Source organism: Quercus lobata, chromosome 2 (assembly GCF_001633185.2).
Source record: "Quercus lobata isolate SW786 chromosome 2, ValleyOak3.0 Primary Assembly, whole genome shotgun sequence".
NCBI classification, from domain to species: Eukaryota; Viridiplantae; Streptophyta; class Magnoliopsida; order Fagales; family Fagaceae; genus Quercus; species Quercus lobata.
In genome coordinates, this window is record NC_044905.1 from 59,944,445 (window position 1) to 59,964,592 (window position 20,148).

At 33.7% G+C, this 20,148-nt stretch overlaps 1 protein-coding gene across 2 annotated transcripts; it reads left to right on the forward strand.

The window, feature by feature from the left end:
* The first annotated feature begins 5,783 nt into the window (after positions 1 to 5,783).
* On the forward strand, positions 5,784 to 15,735 carry LOC115976012 (transcription repressor KAN1). Of its 2 annotated transcripts, none has more exons than XR_004088234.1 (6): positions 5,784 to 7,347; positions 7,500 to 7,576; positions 8,105 to 8,150; positions 8,534 to 8,702; positions 8,889 to 9,301; positions 14,729 to 14,817. XR_004088234.1 is itself a non-coding variant. In XM_031097076.1 (6 exons), exons 1-6 carry the CDS (start codon positions 6,537 to 6,539, stop codon positions 15,135 to 15,137), a joined length of 1,317 nt encoding a protein of 438 aa, XP_030952936.1. In that variant the 5' UTR covers positions 5,788 to 6,536; the 3' UTR covers positions 15,138 to 15,735. The 2 variants fall into 2 exon arrangements, 1 of the variants encoding a protein (XP_030952936.1); XM_031097076.1 differs by lacking the exon at positions 8,889 to 9,301 and adding an exon at positions 15,024 to 15,735 and having other exon boundaries at positions 5,788 to 7,347; positions 14,729 to 14,828.
* Positions 15,736 to 20,148: the final 4,413 nt, after the last annotated feature.

Genomic DNA, 20,148 nt, shown 5'->3' on the forward strand with positions numbered 1-20,148 from the left:
TAGGTTGATAATTTAAATTTTAGCTTTAATCTCAGAACATTGGTAACTTTCGGGTCGAATACCTCTAATTTGATCGAAATGTCAGCTGACCCGAACCCACCCGATTCCCGTAGCTGCTCCCAGATTTATCACATGTCTGAGTAGGCATACATCCGAAGGTCAAGATTGCTACAAATTCTGAATTAAAATAAATAAAAAGTGGTATACAAATTTGATTCCAACCGTCAAATCTGTGGACCCCAAAAAATTAAATATAAAAGGAAATCCAGCCTGATGGGATAATCATCATTTATTAGGTTTACTTTTTCCTGATAATGCTGCTACGGTTCTTTTGGCTGTCGGAAGAAATAATAAAATAAATACTATAAATTTATGCTCAATAGCTAGACAAACTGATTAATATTACTGTTTGGTTGCTCTCCTTTTCTTTTCTTTTTTCTTTTTTCTTTTTTTTTTTTTCCAAAAGTTGCTAATGTGGGACCCCAGCTGATCAAATGGTTCTGATTGATGGCGAATGAGCATCAATTGTATGGTATAGAGCTGTACCATATATTAAGTATACTGGTACAGATTATTCAATATTCTCCACCATACATTCTTGTCAATCTGACTACCAATAAAAATAAGATACATGTGGGATATCATATCATCTGCTCACTTAATGATAACCCTATGATAAGTGCGAATTTTTCATCAAATCTATGTGTATGTTGTCATCTTAAGTCATCTCACTTTATCAACAAAAATATAAAATTTTTAGTCATCGACCTTAAGCCCTTTTGGCCCAACTGCAATCGTGCTTTCCCTTTCCTTTTGGAGCAAATACGCCCTACTTGGTCTATATCAGCCCATGTTTAGATGTGTAACTATATGTGCGTATAGGCCTAACTAACAGTAATTTTATATAGTTTGTTTCTCCCATTTCTAACTCGCTTAATTAAGAGTTTTGTAATTTAATTAGCATTTTTTAGTCTTTTTAAGGAATACATTTAGGATTTAAAACTCAAGCATCTGAAAATGTTTCAAGAGAGAGTTTTAAGGAAGACGAAAATTCAAAGAAAGAAAGAAGAAAATTACTGAATATATTATTTTGAACCTGTCTTTGTCGTTGTCACACACAAACCATTTATGATGGCCTCCCTAATTTACCACCGACCTAAGGAAGAAAAGCAACCTTTAGAAAGTTATTAAAGGAAGTCCCACCCTAAGGAGGACTAGAGAGCTTGTTATATATTTGTGGAATTGTTTTAGTTAGATCGTGTCCAAGTCCACTTGTTCTTATGTAAAAGAGTGCTTGCTTTATGAAAGTTCAACCTTTATCTTTCTTCGATTGGAATACGGATGAAATCAAAAGAGTCATCATTGAGGCAATAAATTCTTTTCTTCAATTGTAACTATCAAATAATAAATAAATAAATATATAAATATATATATATATATATATAATAATTTAAATCTAAGCTCTTCCTTTTGTGAGAAAAAGAAGGAAATATTTCATTTTATTATCCATGTCCTATCTAACCTATATCCAAATAGGGTTAGTGGAAAACAAGCTAAAACAATCAAACTTATTAGTAGCTAGTAATTGTAGTGCTTAAAAATTTTCTCACATCGATTAATTTGGATGACAATAAACCCAATGTTTTACCACCAAAAAATAAAACCTATTTTGACAACTTTGGAGCATTGGTAGCAGCTTCCTAAAATTTTCTCTCTATTTTAGGATAATAGTACTTAAAAATTTTCTTACATTGACTAATTTGGATGACAATAAAACCTATGTTTTACCACCAAAAAATAAAAACTATTTCAACAATTTTAGAGCATTGGTAGTATCTTCCTCAAATTTTCGCCTACTTTAGCTAACCACTTTTTAAAACATCTTACATCAAATTCTTTATTCTATATCTTATTTTATTTAAATATTAATATTTTCATTATTTTCTATTATTTCATCCTAACACCCATACCCACAGCAGAATGATCTCCGGTTGCTAGAGATGCTAGATCCTCCGCCCAAGCTATATCCTCCGAATACGTCCACAATAGCCGCTAATCTCTGCCCCCTGGTTGCATAGCGAGTAAACCAAAGAGAGAGCCCAGAGAGGAGAGAGAGCAAGTTGCCCAACATGACGATCAGAGACTTGGAAGGCGCTATCAGCGAGGTCTGTGTGTATGTGTTAGAGAGAAGAGAGGGGGGGTGAAAAATGAATTAAAAAATGTAGAGAATGAAAAGTGTTCCATAAAAATAGGGAGCCACTGTTCATAAAACTCATCTTGGGAATTAAATGGGTAAGCGAATGTGGATTTTTTTTTTTTTTGGTTATCCGTATTCACCCACATAAGTTCATTAGATAGAAGTAACTAGAGTGCTCAGAAGTGAAACAAGCTCTTTAGTGTATATATATATATATGGTTGAAGAATATTTTTATCCTTGTTTCTTCTTTTTTCTTCCTCCCCCCCCCCCCCCCCCCCTTTTTTCTTTGACTTCATTTCATGACTAATTATAGCAAAATATGAATTTTCTTATTTAACTAATATGATTTTCCTCTCATTTGGATATAAATACCACGGCTTAGAAAGAGTTCTAAACTTTATAAAGCCTAGCCCCTTGTAACTCATCACACTTTCCATTTTTAGCATAGTCAACTCATCACATTTCCTTCTCTTTGATCTAGTATGAAATTTTTCTTTCTGGAGGGACCAGAATGGTATATGACACAAACTTGGGTTTTTTTCCCTACCGAATAGTACTAAAGGAGAATAGTCGACTCTAGACTAATTCTGGTTCGGGCAAATGGCTCAATCTTGACCATTCTCGTCACTTCTTTGGGCCTATAAGTTCTTAGGTCCTAAATATTTATTATGCCACACCCACTCTCAGTCATATTAAATGTGATTGAACCTGATCCTTATTTGTGGCCTAAGATACATAGTCTTGAAAAGTATCTCACCAATCGACTACAGAACCCAATTCAAGTACTTTGGAAAGCCAAATTTGGGAGCATGATTTATGTAAGAAAGACTCTTAATGTATCCCTATAAGTGCATCAGCATCTAGGGTTGTAAAACCCCTCACACCAAAAAGCATCAACAACTGGGTATGTATACCTAAACTTTTCTATGACCTTACTACAGAATTTCTTATAAATAAGAAGTTATTGTCACAAGTTTGTAAAAAAATATTATTTATATGTATTGTCTCTCTCCTCCCTCTCTCATAGACTCTTTCTATCTCTCCTTTCTTTGTCTCATCTCTCTCTTGTCCTTCTCTTTCCTAAACCTCGCACTATGTCCTCCAATGTGTAGATCAATGGTTTTGGTCAGTGGATTTGAAATTTTGGGTCGGCAAATTTGGGTTTCGGTTCATTTTGTGGTTGGTGGGTTGTGTAGTGGTTCCAGTCTGTGCGGTAGTGGATGGCGATGGTGAGTAGGTTTGTTGTTGTGGTGGTAATAGTGGGTTGCAGTTCTGATTTGGTTTTTATTTTGTTTTTTAGTTGTGCTTGTTGGCATGGATATGTGATTTCGATGGCTATTAATGGGTGGGGTGGGTGGTGGTGGGTTGTGGGTGTGGTGGTGGCTGTTATGGTTCAATTTTTTTTTTTTTTTTTTTTTTTTTGGCTATGGGGTTTGATTTTGAGATGGGTATTGATTGTGGTGGTGGTAGATAGTTTTATTTGTGGGTGAAGAGAGAAAGAGACGGAGAGGAAGAGAGAGAAATTGTTATGGGTGAAGAGAGAAACATTGAGGAAGAGAGATAGAGTGAAACGAATAAAAAAGTGAATAGTGTTGAGTTTGATGTAAAAACAAGAAATGGGATGTTGGGTAAATTGTTAAACAGTGTTTAAAATAGATAAAATAATTCTTTAGGTGTTAAAATTGGTTTTATATATATATATATATATATATATGTATATATATTTACGAACTCAACTGTAAATGCTTTAAAAGCCTTGCACATCTATAAAAGATACGTAATTTTTTGCACTCAAATAATTACTTCTTGAAAAAAAAAAAAAAAAGGAAGGAAACTTCATTGACTTATTAATGAGTGTATCTTGAGTAAGTCTAGTGCCATAAATTTTTTCACAACTTTGTTATGTGGTAACTTGTGAATAAAATCATGGACCCACTATTTTATTTTCACTACTCATGAGTCGCAACGTAACAAAATTGTTGCAAAATTGTGACACTAAACTTACTCGTGTATCTTCAGCCAACCCACTGATCAGGTTGGCCAAAGTTGTTAAGTTGGATCTTTTATTCCCTGGTTTAACCTTGTTGAAAATTCCTTTACTGCCACCCACACTTTAGTAAAAATGTGGTGAAGGTACGTTGGAAAAATATAGCCATGGAACATGTCATTTATCTTAGGCTCTTAGCAATATAATAATAAAAATAAAAATTTAGCTACAGAAAAAAGTTCTGTTTTTTAGCATGTTTATATGATTTGATTTGTTTTATTATACGAAACGGAGTTGGGCATATTTATATTTGCATATATCAAGGCTTGGAGCGTTCAAACAAACAATCCCCCTTCAAATTTATCTTTTCTCACTTTCTTAGCCAATCTAAACATTATCATTTGTTATTGTTGAGGATTTATATAGTCAACTCTAACTAATTTATTGAGGTCGTTGTTGTGGTAGTAGTATTATTATTGAAAATATTGTTCTTATTGTACTGTTAATCTATCCTCAAGAGTAGTGTTTATCACACAAAATTATTTTACATAGTTTTATACAAACTTCAAGTTGAAAATTGTGACTTCAATTGTTTTTAGATTGTGTAAAATAATTTGTGTGCAACCAGTATAATTATATCCCCAATTTCTTTAAACAATATATTTTTTTAATAGAGTAAACAACCTCTAGTATAAGAATATACTTTTCTGTCTACTGTACATTGGACAAAGACCGTTTCTTACAACTAGGCGTCAGACAGAGAGAGAGACAGAGATGATTTATTTCCTTTTAATTTTTGAAGCTATTTGAGTATTTGTAGAAAAACCATTGCAAGAGAAAAGTAACCCAACAGCATTAACTTTACCGAATTTTTGCATTTAATGCACCATTCAAACACCACCTATGAATTAGTGTTCCCTTATAGTAATATTTTGTTGAAGGTAACATATCAAATAAATTAAGGCTATACAAAATTTTTAAAGGAAAAAAATGGCACAAAGAGGTGTCATCCGCCAGAGCAAGGTTATTATCTCCATTGACAGCATTTAAAGAAAGGGTTTAGTTCCCAATGAAAGAGTTAAGGATCCCATAATATAAAATTAAAGGATTATCCTTGATTTAGCCTAGGGTTTTGAAAACCCTAACACATAGAGGGTGTAGTCAATTAGAAGATATTGGACGGTGATGTGGAGGAAGACATAATAAAACTCAGGATGCCAGACAAAGTTGTTGAAAGATTATGAAGGGAATATTTGGGAGGAGGAGGATATGTTAGAAGAATTAGAATTTACAATGTATGATTAGGGCTTAGAATGCGTACACATGAAAACAAACAAAAACCCCTTTGTGGGTCTCTCTCTCACACACTCTCACTCTCACTCACTCACTCAAGTCAATAGGGGGGGTTTCTATACTTAACATATTATAATATAATAATACAAATTCAAAATCTTCTCCATGATTTTGTAAGGAAAATTATATTTTAAGTGAAAGAAAAAAAAAGTAAGATGTCCTCCCCGTTTACTCTCTTATTATGTTTTGCCTGTCCATTTATGTATGGAAATGAGACCTATGAATATTATTATTCTGTATGAAAAAAATAATATTAGAGAGAGAGAGAGAGAGAGAGCGAGGAGAGTGGGGGAAAAGGAATCACACATGAGGTTGTCTTTCTCTCTCTAACATTTTTTAACCCGTCGCCTCCGGGGAAGGGAAATCCAAAGTGACCATATATTTTTGGTGCATTTTTTGGGTTTTGACCATAGAGAGAGACAGAGAAAAAGAGAGAGAGAGAGAGAGAAAGACCTTGTGTTCTCTTCTTCTTCTTCTTCTTCTAGTGTCATTTTCCAAGATATACTCTCAAGGAACACCGGACTTATATCCCCCTCCTTTCCTTCCCTTGCCTTTCCGGATTTCTTTTTTTGTTTTTTTTTTTATCTTCTTCCTTTGCTTAGCAACAAATATATGTACAATAATATTATATAATAATAAAAATTGCTATCTCTTTTATCTCCTCCCTATCCCTACATCTCTCCCTTTTTCTTGAGCATGTCTGTTTGTTTTAGAAGATAGAAGATTTTTCTTTTTCTTTTTTACTTTGCTTTGCTTCAAGTCCCTTTGAGTTCTCCGCCTTTTGTCTTAAAAAGCACATCAAGCTTGCAGTAGTTCTAGCTCTTTCATAGCTTTCCATATATTCTTGGAGGAAAAAGAAGAAGAAATTCAAGGAGAGTTCAAAAAAGATTGAAGACCCACTTGTGAAATAGTTCCAATTTCTTTAGTTTCTTTAGAATAAAGTTGAATTAATCAAAGGAAATTAAGCTATTCCTATTCCATTTGGTAAAGGGGGGTCAATGAAAATGCCCTTGGATGGGATTTTCATTGAACCATCTTCAACCTCACTTCCTGATCTTTCACTACACATCAGTCCTCCTAATCCTTCTTCTTCTTCACAAATTTGCAATACTAGCAATGAAGTAGACACTAGGAGGACAACTGAGTCCCAAGCTCATACTGAGCTCTCTTTAGGGAGGAATTTCACAACACCTAACCCTTACCAACAACAAAGGCATCTTGTTCATCATCATCACCACCCTAACAATCGGTTAAACCACATGAACCATGGAGTACTCGATGTGTCCTCTGATGGGTTAAAGCCGATCAAAGGGATTCCGGTCTATCAACACCACCGTTCATTTCCTTTCTTGCCTATGGACCAAGTCCACACAACAAGAGACAAGGAAGCTAAGATGTGCTACTATCAAATGCCTTCTAATAATCCCTCTCTGTGCACTTCCTCCTCGTCTGTGTCTCACGCTCACTCATCACCTTATGGAGGGGGTTTGGATGCCATGTCAATCTTAAGCTCGGGGCCTAATGCGTCGTCCTTGGCCGCAGCTTATAATCGTTTAGGGACTGCAGCTGCCACAAGGTTTAATGGGCTTTCAACAGATGCTTTCAAATCTCACCAATTGCACCATCATCATCACCATAATCAGTATGAGGTAGGACCTTCAGAGGTTCCTCATGGGATTGGGATGATGAGATCGAGATTTATGCCTAAGCTTCCAACAAAGAGGAGTATGAGAGCACCAAGAATGCGCTGGACAAGCACTCTCCATGCTAGATTTGTTCACGCTGTTGAGCTTCTTGGTGGCCATGAAAGTAAAGATTTCATCTTTTCCAATATAGACATATGTTCTCTTACTCTTTCTATCTTTTTTTATTTTTCGTGTTGAAATTTAGATTTTTTTTTTTTTTTTTTTATGTGTGTGTTTTCCTTTTTGTCTAAAATCTATCTGGGGAATGAGTTTCAGGAGCTACACCAAAATCAGTTCTTGAGCTCATGGATGTGAAGGATCTCACATTAGCGCATGTAAAAAGCCATTTACAGGTAAATATCACAAAACCTCTCTCTCTCTCTCTCTCTCTTTTTCTGTGTCTTTGTTTGTGTAGCTCATTCATCTGGGGCGGTGTTGGTCCATCCCACCGGCACAATAGCCGATGAAAGCAGTGAATTAAAGACTAGTGAGCTTTGTTTCAGTCTATAGCTTCTGAGAGACCAGACAGAGTACAGCTTCTGCTTTCTCACAAACACGAGAGAGAGAGAGAGAGAGAGAGAGAGAGAGAAAGCAAAGTAGAATGATGACAGACAAAAGTAGTCATCATTTCTCAATAATACATATCATTACAACCTTATCAAACATCAACCTCGTGATTAATGATGAAAGCAAGACAAACCCAGAAAGCCCACAGAAAATAGAATAGCACAGAGAAAGAGAGATCTTAATTTTTTCTTTTTTTCCCTTTTTTTTTCTTCACATTATTATTATTATTATTTTTGTGCCAATATATTTAATTTTAATTTCATAATCAAAGTGTTTAATATATGTCTTTGCAATTCTTCCCAATCACTCTGCAGATGTATCGAACTGTTAAGACCACTGACAAACCTGCAGCTTCCTCAGGTAACAATTCGTATTGCTTATCCTTCACACCTTTTCTTTTTTTTAATTAGCAGCCTTAACTTTTTCTAACCCCTTGTGTTGTTCTTTTCCATTTTTTTTTTTTTTTTTTTTTTTTTTAACTGAGCCCCATTTGGAAAAGGAAAAAAATTCTCTCTTTGACATTTCCTTTCCTTTTTACTAACCCTATTTTTTTAATATAAATTCTAAAACAGAAAGATCTATGAGTACTATATACATACATGACATTAGTAAAATTGATGAATGCAAATTCAACATTCATACATACATACACACACATGTAGTTACACACATTCTAGCTTCACTAGAAGCATGCATGACTAGTTAATTATTGTAATGAAAGTGTTCTTTGGTTTTTCTTGAAGGCCAATCAGATGGATCTGGAGAGGATGATATCTCACCAATTGGGAGCAATAGTGAGCTTGGCCTACGTCCTTCATACAACGATCAAAGAGGACCGTCTGACCATCGTCCTGTGCAACAAGATCATGTACTTGACTATGCTTCCACCACTCTTTGGAGTAACTCTTCAAGGTACTAATATAGCTTTCTTCATCTATATATCTCTCTCTCTCTTTAATACACTCATGTATGCAACACTGCTGTAGCGTCCTCCCCTTGTTAAATTATTATATATGCTATGCAAGATTGCATGTATGTGCTACGCTTTTAATTAAGTACTGAATTCCTTTTGCTTTTTTGCATGGTACCTTGGCTTAGAAACCAAAACACACGTCCACCATTTTCTGAAGAATAAAAAAGGGTTCTTGAGGCAGCTTTTGCTTTATTTCTGTTTGGTTTTCTCACTCTCTCTTTTTTAATCTTTTGTTTGAGAAGATTTGCATTTACGCTGAGATGAGATTTGTAGCTTTAATGGGTATCAAAGAAAAGTTAGAGACACAATCAGATGTTAATGAGGATAAGCGAAAGCAACCACATATTACACTTTTTTTTTTCTTTTTCTTTAGAACTATGTATATCATATTACAGTTTTTATTATTATATAAATTGATGTTTTTATAGTTTATTTTAATTGTGACTGTGTTGTTTATTAAAATCTGGTTCTTATTCTCTCTCCACGAGGATATTGCATATATGACCAAAAAGACCAGTACTCCCTTGACTCTATAAGAGTAAGTGCTAGCTTTCCTCTTTTCAAGGTTCAAAGCAACTATATTCTAATATAATTTATATATAAATCGTACGTGTTCGATGGCACCAGCTTCCATTTTAAATGTTCTTCGTGCTTTCATTAGATTTCTTTCTTCTATTCCCCTTTATTTTCCTTTGAATATTACAATTTAAGAGCCCAGCTAATTTTTGTCGGCTAGGAATTATATATAACGACTAGAAGAGTGATTAGATGGAGTTTAGTCTTGTCTTGGGACTTGGGTTACTACTATAATTTTTTTTTCCTTTTTTTTTTAATGCATCTATAGTTAATAAATGGTTCTAATTAATTCAATTAGATGCTAACATGAATGCTTCTTTGCACTTTTGCTCTGTCATTGATTCCCTCGGGGAATGATATGAGGTACTCTCTATATAGTATTCAAATATATTCTAATTTCTCTCCTAAAAAAATAAAATATATATATATATATATTATAATTTCTAAACAAGTTGTTTTCTTTATTTTATCTCATTTCAAGCGCCTGCTGCTAAAAGTAGCTGATTGAGAGTACTTGATTGTTATACTATTCATATGGACATGATAAATAGATTTTTGGTTTATTATGAATACTACTTATCTAATTCCTTTGGAAAGGACATATAGTTAATTGCTAATCACCAGCATCATGATCTTCTATTTTGTCATCATGTAACCGAAATGAGGGCAGAAAATAATAAATCTGCTATTAAAATATGAAATCTATGTAGGGAATTATCTTTTTCTGTTTTGTAATTCTTTTACTGCAGCCCTCATAATGCCATTTCTCAAAATTATGGAAACATATATAAACTCAAAGCAAAACTACGTTCTCCTGCATGGAAGAATTGGATAATAACATATAACCACAATGCTCTTCACGAGAATGGTTAATATAGTCTGATTTCACTTTTTTTTTTTCTTTGTTGCCAATTGTTTAGTTGGGTATATAAGGAAATGATTTTAGAAAACGTACATCTATGATCTAAATATGTATAATCTATTTCCTGTTACCAAGTAAAGTACTTATGGTCATTTACAATACTAAAATAATATTTCCTTATAGCAGATACTCACTAAAAAGCTTCTTTACAATTTTATAGTTATAATTACATTTATTTTAATATTTATATATAAAAGGAAAGTGGTTTTACCGTACACATAACTAGGGTTTTTTTTTTTTTTTTTTAACTTATGTAATTAATTAGGTTTTATTAACTTTGTACATGACGCTTTAAACATCATTAAGAAATATGAAGATTGAAGACCCAATAATTACTCATATTGATGTATGGTCGGTGAAAAAAATATATATATATCATAAACATCTCATAATTGGTCATAGTAGACATGGATTGGAAAATGAAATGACTTTTTGCACATTACTTTTGACTAATATAAATATCAATCTCAGATGAAATTTTCCCCCGTACGTAAACAATTATATCACGCGGAGAATATGTAATGCGTGGTGTTTTTCATAGTACGGTGAGTTGAAAATTCGTAGTAAGGGAGAAGAGTCATTCCTTCCTAAACGGTAATGTACAAAGTTGCTTGACTTAGAACATCAGCATGTATAAAGTCTTGCAAAATAAATAAAAGTAACTAATTTTACACATTTTGAGCAAAAAAACATCCACATCAATGAGTGTAAAATTGTACATAAATTGTGCAAAACTAACTCATTCTCTCCCTCATAATGTTCTTTCTTCCTCTGATACACACACTCCCACAAACACAAAATCAAAAATCAACTACAAAAATCAACCACAAAAATGAAAAATCAACCACAAAATCAACAACAAAATCAACCACTGGAACAAAATCGTTGGATCGGTGATCGTGGATCATGAATTGGAGAGGCGTTTTGGATCGGTGATGTGAATCGGTGATCGGTAATCATTGGATCGGTGATCAGTGATCTGGGTTTTGATCAGTGATGTGGGTTTTGATGGTTGATCAGTGATGTGAAAGAAGAAGAAAGAAGAGGAAGAAAAAGAAAGAGGAAACGGCAGAGAGAGATAAGGAAAAAGAAAGAAGAGGAAGAATAGGAAAAAGAAATGGGAGATAAAATAATATTAAAAAAAGAATAAAAAAATATTATTTATATAAAATATAGTGTATAATAGATGGACTGATATAGATGTTTTGTAAAAATGGGGTGTAAAATAGAAAAAATAGTTTTTTTTGTGCAAAATAGATTATAAATTTGCATCCACTGATGTGGATGCTTTTACATGGTAAGTTATAAATCATAGTGAGGTTGATTTTATAAATCTTCCAAATCAGAGATGGTATTGACTATAATTCTACTTCTACATACACTACTACCTATAAACTGATTAAAATAATTATCATAAGTTAGATAAGAATCTATTTTCGTTCTTTAGAGGATATTAGCATATCAAATTTACGCAGTCAAATGTATCTGTTGTGAGCGAAAACTATGTCATATATTTCCAAACCTAGAGAGTTGGTTATAACCATCCTATCTCCCCCATATAGAGTTGGTTAGCACTTAGATGAATATATGCTAACCTTTCTTTTTGTCAATTATGTAGATACATAGCAGATATACGGAAAAACCATTGCATCAAATTGAAACTCCGATAGCTGGGATGGTCAAAACAATAAGGGAAGACTAATTCCAACTAGGCAAATATATTACTACTATCAAGTTAGAGATGACAAGTTTTAAGCATGGGATGAACAATAACATAATAATAGTGTGCCCTCACTCATTACACTCAGTCCTTAGATGGTGATAGCTTCCCGTGCAGAGGTGTTATTCTGTTGAATAGATTTGACCTTTGACAAGGGTTACAACATTCGAATGGTTGCAACTGTTAGGAATGACACAACTCCTTACATGATTATGATGATTATAAATAGGCACCAAGATTAATTTTCAGGTCATTCTAATCCTCCATTCTCATACAAGGTCGTTATATGTGATCTCCATCCTTACTCCATCATCCATGCATTGTGACCAACCCAAGTAAAAATGGACCTAATCGTGACTTCTCTCTTACTCTATATATGTTAGTTGAACAAGACTTGATATTCTTGCTTTAATTTCATCTCTAGCAATATATCAGCTTAACAACAATTTCCCGTAATATTTATATGAAATGAATTATAAATATGATCTTGCACCTCATCTTCATTATGTTTGATTAGGTACATAGTATCACTGTATTTATAGATATATCCTGAAACCTATTTGAACTCTGACAAGGCTATTATATGTGACTATCAAATTTTTTAGACAATTCCACTTTTCTTCTATTATTTGTTAGTGTAAATTTTTTCTAAGGTCTCATTTTCTTTAAGGTACATATATACTTTTGTCCCTTTTCAACAAACTAGAATTTATAATAATAATAATCCAAACGCACGCCTAATCTTGTTCACAACATTTAAACAAACTAGCTTGTTAGTCTCAGAAATTGCATGGACATATTTAAGTACAACTATATGTACTTAGATAAACTGTGGTACATTTAAACAAACTAGGTGCAGTAGACAGATGTTGAAGTCTTGAATAGACAGAGGCTTTCTAGCTACAGTAAGTTCAACAAAAAGTGACTTGGCTTTATGCAAAAACTGAGTGACAGAAAAATATCCATGTTTGAAAATTTGAAATTGCATGTGAATTTGGAAGATCTCGGTATTAGAAGAAAAGGCAAGTGAGGACTCAAGTGTGCTCCAAATTTCTTGGAAGGAAGTGAAACCCGCAATAAGGAGTAGGATCTCATTGGAGAAAAAGGAGGAGATTAGGAGGCTCATAAGAAGTTGATCTTGATGAGTTCAAGAAAGGAAGACATGATTTGTCGCTAAGGTGTTATTGATATATATTGTAGAAGGGACCACAGATTAGAGCCACCAAGAAAGCCAAGGACGTCTTGACCTCAAAGGTCTTTTGTTGGTCAGTTTGATAAAATTGTGAGCATTAGTCAATGAATGAAGGAGATTAGTTGGGGAAGGTTCAGTTGGGTGAACAGAAGAAGAGTTGACTCTGATCCCAAATTGAAGCACGTGGTGTTTTGAATAAATTGCCACTTACATGGTTGAGTGGTGTATGTGTTATATCTATATTGAAAAATACATATAAGAGATAGATAAAGATTGAAAGAGTTTAAGAGTCTTAGGAAACAAAATACAAAATATACAAAGGATGAGATTAGCTCAATATTGTACCTATCCTAAAAATATATATATAAAGCTCAATGTTGTGATACAATGAAATTTGATCAAGTTTATTACAATTATTAAATAAATTATGAAAATTCAGTTATTATGAACATCTACTAAAACTGCACAATTAGTTTTTTGAAACATGGTAAGTTTTTCATTGATATTAGACTTAAGTCAATGATAAATTTTGGTAAAAAAAATTTAGATAAATTTCAAATGGATTGAAAGTAGTTTTACATTTGATGGACATTTGGAACAAAAGTAGCGTGGATTTAAAATCTACTTTGGACACTTAATTTGGGATAGAGGCCATCTAACTTGTTCAGTTTCTACTTTAATTATATTATTAAATTGTAACTCGTGCTTACGTACAAAAACATTCAACAATAAACAATGAGTTAGTCTTATTTAGGTGAGCAAGGTGGTCGATCATCTCGATATTCGTGCTAAGTATTATGAATGGATCAATTGACACTAAAATTAAGAATAATAAATTATATGTGTAGTGAAAAATTAGACAATAATTAAAAACTAATTAAAATTCAATTTGAAATCTAGTTTTTCTTTCCTTTTTGCATTAAGAGACATTTCTTGTTACTTTCTTCACTCCCAGCGTGACTTACATTGGGTTGGACAGTCGTCCTTTATCTTCTTTTTATTCATTTCAAATGCAACCTGAGTAGACATATCTTCACCTTTTCTTGACTTGAAATTGGCACAGTATTCTAGTTGCAAGCTTGTAATGTAGAGGTATGGTTGATGGTCCAAATACTACAAGCCCAAAGCTTGACTAATTGCATGCCTATTGACTAAATGGGAAACAAAATAAATTACTGTCTATTTTGTGAATTTTATTTTTGAGTTCTGTGGTTACCATCACACTCTAATACTCACCTTGGTTAAACATGTGAAGCCATCGTTTTTATGTAAATATTTTCCCTAGCTGTTTCTTAACACTGTCGAATTGTTTCTTCTGAGAATCAACTTCGAGATTGTAAAGAGCGTTTAGTTCTGCATGTGGTAGACCTTTAATATGGCTTTGAGTTCATATATCTTTTTCATCATGTATCTTCTTCAAACATGACTAAAATTCTCATGATGATGTCAAATAATTAAAACTATATATTATAAGAAAAATTACTGTGCAACATGTACGATAAAATAAATAATATACCAAAATAGTTTCAGACTAACTCAGTTTTCAAAAATGCAGTAATAGAGACGCATGGGCACAATCTAACTCCAATGAAGTAGAGGTGCTAAGACCAGCATCCTTTGATTCACAACAAAGATCAAGAGGGCACCATATGCAGGTACTGATTCAAGTCTTGGATTCCATTGTACAATATGATTCAAATATGCTGCTCAAAATTCATATGGTATCAAGATAAGCACATATTTTTTCGCCATTTGGACATGTTTTCACATGACCCTATTCGCAGGAACATTTATTCAATTGCATACATTCACGTATACTTGATAGTAACCAAATTTCCAAAACATTACAGGAATGTGATTCAACCCAACTGAAGAGCTACTTAGGGTCAACTTTGGATTGCAAGAACCCCAGCTTGGAGTTCACATTAGGAAGACCAGATTGGCAGGGCAAAGAACATGACTAATTCATGACTATCTCCTCTTTGTCTTGTTTCTGATTTTGCATTCCTTGATGACTAGTTAATTATCTTCATGAATGAGAAGTCATAGATTTATAGAAGGGTGTTTGTGAGGAAGAGGAAACCATAGTTCTAGTGTTAATGCAAATTGAATCTTTCGATTGGACGTGGAACCTATTTTGGGGCTTGTTATGAGTGGCTAAAGTTTATGTGATAGAAAAATATGGAAAATAAGAAATAGTAGAAGTGCACACAGGAAAAGAGAATCACATAATAAGGGGAGCTAATTCTAGTCACTTTTAAAGACTATTCCCGTCCTATTGGCTTTATCTGGGTAGAGACCAATTAGTATGTGATACAGGTAAGCACGACCATGCTAATCATCTTTCAAGTTTCAAAGTAAGCGAGTAACTAATTAATTTATTCATGGTTATGAAAGTTGGCTGAGCACTTTCTTCCAAATCAACTATACATAATGCTGGTTTGTACTCTATAGCCAATTGTAATGCTGGTTTCCATTGTTGTCTGATTACTTGTAAGTTTGTAACCTGATCACTTGTAAAGCGAAAATTGATAATAAAAATGGGATCATTCCAATTTCAAATTGCTTTTTGTTAAACATCGAAGACATCGAATTTCCGACGGAGCAAAACTGTCTAATACCCAACTGTCTGGGTTTTCTTGGGTGAGATTTATTGATGAAATACTCCACTCAACCAAAGAGAAAAGGTATGCATTTTGTTATGTCCGAAATACAGAAAACATAAGATACAGAAATATGCAGCAGCAGATAATGATAAATAAGCAGCAGTAGATTAGGTTGTTGTTGTTTCAAATTTGTAATTGATAGGAGTTAGTTCAACAGTTATCTCATTATTAGTATTATTTATGTATTGTGAAAGGGGGAATGGAACTCAGGCAGAATTAAACCCAAATTTCTATCTCTCTCATGTTCTAGGAGGCTAGTTATCTCAAATCCAACTAAATTAATTTATTCATATATCCAGATCATAACATATTTCATCTTTAATTTCTACACTCTACCATATTCATTGAGCATATATGTGATCTTCTTTAATGGCCTGCTCATTAGAGTGCCTCCAACTAACTTCACTGGTTCATTGGTTCCAGCCTAATAAGTTGGTTATTTTTGTTTTGCAAATTAACTATCCACCGATGAAACCTTACACTTCGAATCTCAGTAGTAGTCGAAATCCTTGCTGCAGTTCTTTTTTTTCATGCTACCCACCTATAGATTTATTGTTTAATTATTGAGGCCAGGGGAACCATGGCCCCCAAAATATTTTGAAAATTTTTTATTATATTTGATAATATACTTATATTTACAAGTATTTTTCTAGAAAAATAAGTAGTTGCTCCCCCTCAAAATATATGTCGATGTATATGATTATAGATTGAGTGTAATTGGTTTTGGGTAAAATGTAATAATGCTTGTTGAACTTTGATTTCTATTTATTATTCCATTTAGTGTTCTATTGTTTGATTATCTATGATTTAGATTTTATTAATAACTGTTACAATATAAGTCTAATGGGCTTAGGTCCATAGTTATAGGTTACATGTATAGTATTCTCTCTCAACAAAAAAAAAAAAAAAAAAAAGGTTACATGTATAATACACCTTGTCTACCCATATATAAGGTAGACCCTTGTACTTTATTACTTCCAATTTAATACATAGTCTACATTTGGATTGCACTGAAATTATTTAAGACTCTACATTTAGCATTTTCTGTAGGTCCCGTGCACTATTCACAGGACCCGCAAGTACGGATTTCAACAAATCTAACTTTAAAATTGGGTCCCACGGCACTATTCACACATTTAAAAATTATTTCACTACAGTGTTTTCAGTTTTCAATAATAAGCGGTATTCAAACAGACACATAGTCTTAAAAACTTTAGCATGGCATCAGAACAAGAAATACTGAGTTCAATTCCCTATGTCCAATTTGCCTCCCATTTAAATTTTCATGTGTTGCATCCCACTCAATAGCAGCTCAGGTAACCCACAAGTGAATGAGGAGTGCTAAATTAAATGACATCATTTCACCCATCATAAGTTTGAGGGGTAGATGTTAAAATATAAGCCCAATGAACTTAAACCCATAGTTGTAGATTACTTGTACAACACACCTTATTTATCTATATATAAGTCATAACATATGTATCACATGATTCTGTTAAGATAATAGAAAAACAAATGGATTGTAATTAGAAAATAGTCAAAGAAGGAGAGATATGGGTGCATTTTACTTCTTTTATTTATTATAATTATTGGAGATTCAACAAAAGCCTCAATCCCTTTTAGCAAGAACTTTTAAAGCCAAATACTTCCCTAGAAGCTCAATCCATGAATGTCAACCCAAGCCGCATCAATCTTGGTTTTGGAGAAACATTGTGAAACAAGATAACAAAAAGTTGAAAGAGGGGAAGTGGTGGGTTGGTAATGGTACAAATATTCCTTTAGACCATCTTGCTTGGTTCCAAACTCCTAATCTGCATAACCCTAACCTTATCACAGGTATTGTGGCTGACTTAATTGACCAAGCCACTCACTCTTGGAAGTTTGATCTAGTTAGATCCTTGTACCCCCCCCCCCCCCCCCCTGTTAGTTCTGAAATTCTAAGCATCCCAATCTCAAAGACAGGTGTTGTGATAGATTCTCTAATGTGGAAGTTCTCAAATTCATGGGATTTTAAAGTTAAAAAAGCTTATGAGATTCTGTTGGAAGATGAGAATGTGTCAGCCAATGCAAACCTTAGACCCCATAATATCCCTAAAGTTGTGTGGAACATTTTATGGAAGGTTAGATTACCCTTGAAAATCTGCAATTTGGTTTGGAAGGTAATTCATGATAGCTTGCCAACTTTTCAAGCTTTAAAGGGGAGGGGAATTCCAGTTGCTGCCCTCTGCCCTTTTTGTGACTGTGTTGAGGAGTCTGCTAGCCATCTCTTCCTTCATTACCATTTTGCTAGAGCTTGTTGGTATGGATCAGCTCTAGCCCTACATACTTCCTCCCTTGGTCTTATGGCAGTTCAGCAGTGGGTCATCAATTCCATTATTAGAGATAAGAGGTTGGATGAGAGTAGCATGAAAACTTTGCAACTGATGTTCATCACCCTCTGGGCTATTTTTTGGAACCACAAAAACCGAGTGATTCATGAGGGAGTTACTCTTGATCCAACGAATGTCATTTTAACCACTCAAAATTTGTTTTATAGTCACCAAGAGATCTTTCAAAATCATTACAATACTGAACATAGGATATCTAGGCAAAAAATTATGGCTTAAGGTCTTAATGGGCAGTGGAGCATCATCCTCAAGATTTTTGGTGTCAGGCAAAAAAGAAAGAAGAGAGTTGCTTTTGCTTATGAGGCTAGGACTAGGCAGGGTGCAGTGGTATTCTACGGGTGCAGCAGCAGTGCAGCTAGATCAATCCTAAGTGTTTTGCTTGAAGGCCTTAGACAAGCAACAATGACAGCTTTTAGGCTTCAGTTTAACTAAATTTTGGTTTTGAGCAATAGTAATTTTTTGGTTCAGTTGTTTAATACAGGCCAATCTCCGGATTGGGAAGGAAAAACCTTGTTTGCTAATATTGTGTTCTTAAAGCATCAGGGTATGTGCTTTTCCTTCCCTTGGATCCCTGCTTTTGTGTTTGCTAATGTACATAATATGGCTGATATGGCCTCCAGTGCTCCAATGCACTACCGTTGGCCTCAGCAACTAACTTTGTAATGCTCTGTTTTCTAGTTGATTGATCAAAAAAAAAAAAAACTATTGGATATGGGTGCATTTTACTTCTTTTATTTATTATGTGAGTGTTTGGATAGGAATTATATTGCGTCTGGCGTTTGCGTTTTGCTTCTCTTTTTTTTTTTCATGCATTTCAACTTTTAGAGACAAATTTTACTGTTCATTCACTGTTCACGCATTATTCACGCACTGTTCATGGGACCTACAACTACTTTATTCAGAAAAAAAATATATATATATATTAAAAATGGGACCCACGACACTATTCACACATTTTAAAATTATTTTGCCACAGTGTTTTCAGTTTTCAGTAAAATAAACTATATCCAAACGAACCCTATAACTATTCAAATAATATATGAAAAATAATTTTTTGAAAAAATGAACTATACATTGTAAAAAATTTAGTAAAGTAATATAAAATAGTTCAATATGATTATTTTTATAATAATTATTTTATAGTTTTATCTTTTATGATATTTATTCTTTTTCAACTAGAGTAATTGGATTCAATTCATAATGGACACACACACACCGACACACGTATATATTGTATCTACAAGATCAATATATACAAGATTAAGGTTAACCATGGCCTCCCAAAGAACATTTTTTCGGTTTCGCCACTAAGCCAGGGGGAAAAAGAAGAATGGGGGAGGGAGGAGGGAGGAGAGAACAATCCTTTCTATTTGAATTGAAATGGACGTATTTCAAAGTTCAGATTAAATTTTATAAATCTAGATACATATAGACTGCTATATTGTTTAAAATATCATATGACATGACGGGCTATATATTGAAACCTCAGATTTGTGCTAAAACACACGAGCTTATTTAGACCCCCAATTTTAAATTACGGCTTAATTGCTTTTAGTCTAACTTATCTAAGTGTAGAACAAGAGTAAATGAAGCACAATCACCGGATCTACTCTAGTGCATACATATGAACAATAAACAATAAAAGTAAAGCACAAGAGTAAGGGAAGAGATATGCAAATACAAGATAATACCAAGATGTGTTATCGAAGAGGAAACTGAAGAACTCGGCAAAAAACCTCTCCGCGACCCTCCAAGTCGAAATCGATCCACTAGTGAATAAGTTGGAATACACGAATAACAAAAGACCCTCCAAGCCTAGTCTACCCAATGTATTTGAGTCCTCCAAGCTCCTGCTACCAACGGACTTCTCAGAGTCTTGTCTTCACTAGCATTCCAAATCTCGCAATACCACCCGATTGCAT